At 29.9% G+C, this 6,000-nt stretch overlaps 1 protein-coding gene across 2 annotated transcripts; it reads right to left on the bottom strand.

The window, feature by feature from the left end:
- Positions 1-3,824: 3,824 nt before the first annotated feature.
- LOC133789386 (uncharacterized) lies at positions 3,825-5,271 on the bottom strand. Of its 2 annotated transcripts, none has more exons than XM_062227231.1 (3): positions 5,016-5,271; positions 4,292-4,349; positions 3,825-4,215 (listed from the first exon to the last, which is right to left on the bottom strand). In XM_062227231.1, the coding sequence occupies exons 2-3, from the start codon at positions 4,329-4,331 to the stop codon at positions 3,950-3,952; spliced, it is 306 nt and encodes a 101-aa protein (XP_062083215.1). In that variant the 5' UTR covers positions 4,332-4,349; positions 5,016-5,271; the 3' UTR covers positions 3,825-3,949. The 2 variants fall into 2 exon arrangements, with proteins under 2 accessions (XP_062083215.1, XP_062083214.1); XM_062227230.1 differs by having other exon boundaries at positions 5,020-5,269.
- Positions 5,272-6,000: the final 729 nt, after the last annotated feature.

The following is a 6,000-nucleotide window of genomic DNA, read 5'->3' as shown; positions in this document are numbered from 1 at the left end:
TTTCGCCTCTAAAAACGCTTTTTCTTGTAGTGCATTGTTAGAAAACCAAGAATTGTTTCCTATAATAGTATAATGATTAATGATGCATTGTTAAAATAATGTTTATATTCATATTTTAAGAAGAAAGTGTCAAAATAAAATATAATATTCTTCAAAAATGAGTCAAACTACACATTATTATAAATAATTTTAATTCGTAACTAATATTACTTTTATTTTTTATATTAATTATTTTCTACTTAAAAAACATATAAAATGATATTTGTGGTATAAATATCTAATGATTAATATGATTTTAAAATAAATATCCAATATTCATAAAATTATAATTTTTTTAATAATCCCCCATTAGGTTTGTTAAGGAGTGGACTGATGTGTCATCTTTTAATTGGTCCAACTCATAAAATTTTTAAATGAGTTTATATTTTTTTGGACCATGTGTTTTGTCTCATTATCTGTTTGGACCCTGTGTTTTGACAAATTACTTTTTGGACCTCATATTTTGTAAAATAGTTAAAATAGAACCGTAAACTCAATGTTGATGAAGAAAAAATTAAATATAACAACACAGTTTTTAAGCAGAATGATTTTATTTTTGTTCTGAATTGTTAGTTTGGTAAATTATTTGTGATTTTAGTTGAGAAAACATTGACCAAAATCGGGTTTAGGGTTCTATTTTAACAATTTTACAAAATATAGGTCCAAAGAGTAATTTGTCAAAACACAAAGTCTAAACATGTAATGGGACAAAACACATGATCCAAAAAGATATAAATTCTTTTTTAAATTAATAAAAAATTTATAAAAAATCATTTTAATTAATTTTAAATAGAAAATTATTTTTAATAAAATTAAAACATACCTAAACTCATTTAAGTTTTTTAATTAAATCATTTACTCTAATTAAAACATATTAAATTAAAATCAAACGTTAAATTTGAATTATTAAAACTCACTGGCTCAATGATACACATGTGTACAATCCATTGTTGTAGGCGAGGTGGAGGAGATTTATAATATATGTTGATGCAGGAGTGGATAATCGAAGTAAGAAGATTGGGCTAGGAGTAGTCATCTATAATAATGAAAACCATACTCTTTGTGACACCCCACGTCACTATGGCTGCTTTCTGAAATGACGACTGGCCCTACAAACCAACACGAGTCTTTTCAGCGTGCTTTGTCCTCACTCACATGCTTCATAGGAAAACTTCCCAGGAGGTCACCCATCCCTAGATTACCCCAGGTCAAGCACGCTTAACTTTGGAGTTCTCAAGTGATGGGCTACCGAAAAGAAGATGCATCATGTTGATATAGGTAGTACCCATCAATCCATGTAAGCCCTCTTCAACTGTGTAGTCCCATACCTACACAGTCTTAGAATCATCACACTTGACCTTCCCCAGGCGGTGTGGGATTGCACAGCTTACCCGGTCTTTCCCCTTATAGATCACGGGATTCTGACTGTCACACTCTTGCCTCCTCAACTATACCTCATTGTGGCACAGGGACTCTCCCTCTGTCTCAGGCTTGGGTATCTCAAAGTAGGGGTGTGCACTGTGTGGTTTGGGCGGTTTAAACACTTTTTAATACACCACACCACAAGTGCGGTGTAGTAGCTAGAACACACTGTGCAGTGTGATTTCGTTGCACCAAACCGACCAAACCAAACCAAACCAAACCATTTTTTGCGGTGTGGTTTGGGTGGTTTTCTACAGTGTAAGTGTGTTAAAAAATGTGTGAGATAGAGATGGTGATAGGGAAGATGTGCAAATGAGATGAGAGAGGAAGGAGTTGTTGTTGTGTATGATGTGTTAGAGAATAAGATTATACCTTAACTTAAGTGGGCTCCTAGTTTTATATTGGTTTACTAAAAAATGGTATACATGTAAAGTTTAATTTTTTTTAACATATTTGTAAGTATACGGTGCGATGTGGTGCAAACCAAAATCTCACACCGCCAAACTGTGCACCGCACCGCACCACACCACACGGTTTAACTAAGATACAAACCATACCGAACCATTCCACTTTTGACACCGTAGTTTGCGGTGTAGTGTGGTGCAGTGTAGTCGGTCGCTGCGATTTGCCAGTTTAAATGCTCACCCCTATCTCAAAATTCATCTCAGAACAGACTGCTTAAGAGTCTGTCAAGCAATTCACAATAACTCAGAGGCTATCTCAGAGTTGGATTGGTCATCCATGATATTATTGGGTTAGGAAGTAAGCTTAATTTTGTATCTTTTAATTATTGTAACCATGTGAATAATGATTTAGCTTATTTCTTAGCTTAATTGACACTCACTATGAATGTGTCCATAGTTTGGTGGCCTGACTTACTTATTTACTTATGGCCTAGTAATTTGTGATTGTATCTGTACGAGTTATTGGCTATTTTGCCTCAATGAAATCACACTTTTTCTACTAAAAACACTTTAAAATTCATATCATTTATTAAAAAAAAAAACAAAAAAGTTAATTTAATGAAACTAAAACATGTTGCATAAAAAAATTACGGTAGGCATTGCATTAAAAAATTTGACACAAAAACTTAAGCATATGTATGCCAAGTTTGACTACAAAAATGCATTAATTGCAGGACTTTTTTTAACATTAATTATGAATAAAATCTATAAAATAATATTACGTTTACTAAATTTAAAATCTCTATTGATAGCTTTTTTACTCTAATAGTGTGTACATTACATTTATTAAAATATAGATTTAGCAAATTATGACAGCTAGGTAGCAATTGAGTCAAATTACGGTAATTAAGGCATTACTCTAAAAAATTAGCATATATATGCCAAGTTTGACACAAATGCATTAATTGGAGGATTTTTTATATATATATATAAAAAATTATAGAATATTGACATATGGATTTACCAATATATTGCCATTTTTTTTTTCTTATTGCAAATGAATAAATGGCGTAGATTTTTTTTCAAAAAATATTCTACATTATTTTCAGTATTAATTTTATTACAAAAAGAAAATGTAAAAATAGTATGGGATTATATTTTTTTTAGGTACAGTATTTTTGACAAATTATTTTTTAGACTGTATTTTGACAAATTACTTTTTGAACTTTGTATTTTTTAAAATAGTTCAAATAGACCTCTAAACTCGATTTTAATCAAAATTTTTAAACTAAAATCACAAATAATTTATCAAACTAATAACTCATAACAAAAATACAGTTATTCTGCCTAAGAACTGTATTGTTATACTCAATTTTGTGTTCATCAAAATCAGATTTAAGAGTTTATTTGAACAATTTTACAAAATACAGGATCCAAAAAATAATTTGTCAAAACACAGGGTCCAAACAGATAATGAAGCAAAACACAAAATCTAAAAAAATATAAACCCAAAATAGTATTAAAGAAGATCCAAGTATGTTTGTATGAAGAAAATAAAATAAAAGAGAAAGATGATATAAAAGACATAGAAAATTTGAAAGAAATAATAGATAACACATTTCTATTTTAGTTTTTTGGTATGTAGAAAGGAAAGAAAATAGACTAATTACTTTAAAATTATTTAATAATTTCTCATTTGTGTGGTTTTATAAAACTCATCCCTCAATATTCTTCCCTTTACTTTCCTCTTCTTTCCATTTTCTTTCCTACCAAACACCCTAATTTTTTTCTCTTTTTACCTTTCTCTCCAATACTTTCTTTCCTCTCACTTTTATTATCTACCAAACATAAGATTAGACTCTTCCAATTCCAAGTTCATATTAGCACATCATATAAAACAAAGAAAAGAAAAACACTAGTAAGATAATTCATTAGATCTTCTTCTACTACTACTACAACTACAAGAAAAGGAAATTAATCCTCCTATTTGATTATTTATGTACAAATACATACATATATATATTTATATATAAACATTAATATTAAACTAGTAGTACTACTACTATAGTGATGAGTTTTGACTTTCAATTGAGTGATTTTGCCGAGTGCTCAAGCAACAAAGCATTGTACTCTTGTCTCATAATGTTATATTTCTCAGTCAAAGTTTTAAAAGCTTCCATTTTGTCCTCTTCAGCCACTACTACTGACTTCTTCTTCTTCTCCAATCTAACCTTTGTCGATTCGATTTGTCTTTTCAGTGCTTCAATTCTTGATGTTTTCTCCTCATGCTCTTTCTGTAGTTCTTCTAGTTCTGATGATGATGAACCCTTTTTCTCACCCAAATCCCAACCTATGATAACAGTAATAAGAAAAAAAACATTTATGTATGTGACAAAAGAAAATGGAATAGTAAAATATTTATGTACCTGAGAAGAGGGTGTTGTTCTTGGACATGTTCTTCTCCATAACTTCAGAGATTTTTCTCTGAAGAACAGTTTAAGTATCAAATCAATCAGTTTGGTTACTTAAAACTTAAGCATAAAACACTTTGATATTATTGTCTTTTCTCTCTCTTTCTAGGAACTTGTGTATAGAAAGAAAAGATCATATATTATGTTAAGATATTTTCTTTCCTTTTCTGAGATATTTTCTTTATGATCATGGATTTCCCAGCTAAGCATTTAAAGATACATACGTTTTCAAGTAAATGGTTTTGCACATTGTATTAGTAATAATGAGTATGCATGTACCAAAAATGTTTCAAGAAGAAAAAAAAAAATCTTTACACAAATTAATTTTCTATTCATGCATGATATTGGGATATGAACATAGATATCTGTGCTCATAAGAAAATAGAAACACAGTTTTTGATTCTGTCATGTGTGAAAATAATAATCCCACTGTTTAGAAGAAGACCCCCTTGACTTGACTCTTGACTCTTGACCCCATAACAAGTCTTTCCAAAAGAACAAGTAATAATTAAAAAAAAAAAAAAAGTGTGGTCCATCCATGGACAAAGTCCTCAACAATAATGAAAATTACAGAAAAAAAAAACATAAAACACTTCACTTCTTTTGTTGAATCATTAAAAGTAACAATAAAAAAAAAACCAAAAAAGAATAGAAAAGAAGCTATATAGGAGGCACTTACTTACCTTAAGCCTTTGTCCTCAAAAAACTTGACACTCTCCTTAATTTCACTTCACTATCTTCTTTCTCTCTTTTGTGGCCCCTTCTTCACTGTAAGAAAAAAAAATAGAATGATCTAAAATTTGGCCCCAAATAACACTTATATAAGCCAAAAAATATATATAAAATAAAGAGACATGAGAAGAAGAAGAAGAAGAAGAAGAAGAAGAAGAAGAAAGAGTTAAAATTTGGCACATGAGGCCATATGATCAAGATGACCCATTTAAGCTGACCAAGCAAGTAATGCAATGTAAGAAAGGCATGATGTAGAGCATCTTTGCCTTGTTGGGCTACAAAATCAGGGCCACAGATTATGGTACATAGATTTGGTGGGACCCAAAAACAACAATTTGAATGAAACTCTCACTCTTTTCACTTCTCCATTCTGTTCTAATCTGGCTCTAAGTGCTCTTGTCCCATCTATTGGAATCAGAATATTTTGCTTGCGTGTTTTGCAACAAGAATCACCATACCATACCATACCATACCATACCCACTTACCCTTTTTTTGAGATTTTTCCTCATTATTCTATTTTGTTTCATCACCCCTCCATTGTTTTTAGTAAATATTGTTTTAGCCCTTGTTTAAAAAGATGTGTTTTAGGATTTTACATTTTTAAATTTGATTGAAATCTCGGAAACTCGAGTATGTGTCGAGGGCAGACTTAGAATATATTTTTACTGGGGTCAAAAAAAAAAATTCAAAAGAAAAAAATCGTCTATTAACAAAAATATATATAAATAATATTCTCATGAATTAAAAGTAAAGTACATGTGGTAAAATTTGAAATAAACAGACAGAATTATAAAATCTTAAAAAAGAAAAAAGAAAATGTAAATATTTTAGTGGGATCAATACATTTAATTATTAAAATACTTAAAATATTACAAAAATATTAATATATGTACATGTAATTTCTAAAAATTCACTGGGATCAGTTGACCCC

Source organism: Humulus lupulus, chromosome 7, assembly GCF_963169125.1.
Source record: "Humulus lupulus chromosome 7, drHumLupu1.1, whole genome shotgun sequence".
NCBI classification, from domain to species: Eukaryota; Viridiplantae; Streptophyta; class Magnoliopsida; order Rosales; family Cannabaceae; genus Humulus; species Humulus lupulus.
The sequence above is the reverse complement of the archived record's forward strand: the minus strand, read 5'-3'. Positions and strand labels throughout refer to the sequence as shown.

Excerpts from the sequence above, each read along its gene's own strand:
- LOC133789386 (XM_062227231.1), bottom strand. The coding sequence starts at position 4,331 with ATGGAGAAGAACATGTCCAAGAACAACACCCTCTTCTCAG. Across the intron at positions 4,216-4,291 it reads GAACAACACCCTCTTCTCAG|GTTGGGATTTGGGTGAGAAA; the intron begins GTACATAAATAT and ends CTGTTATCATAG.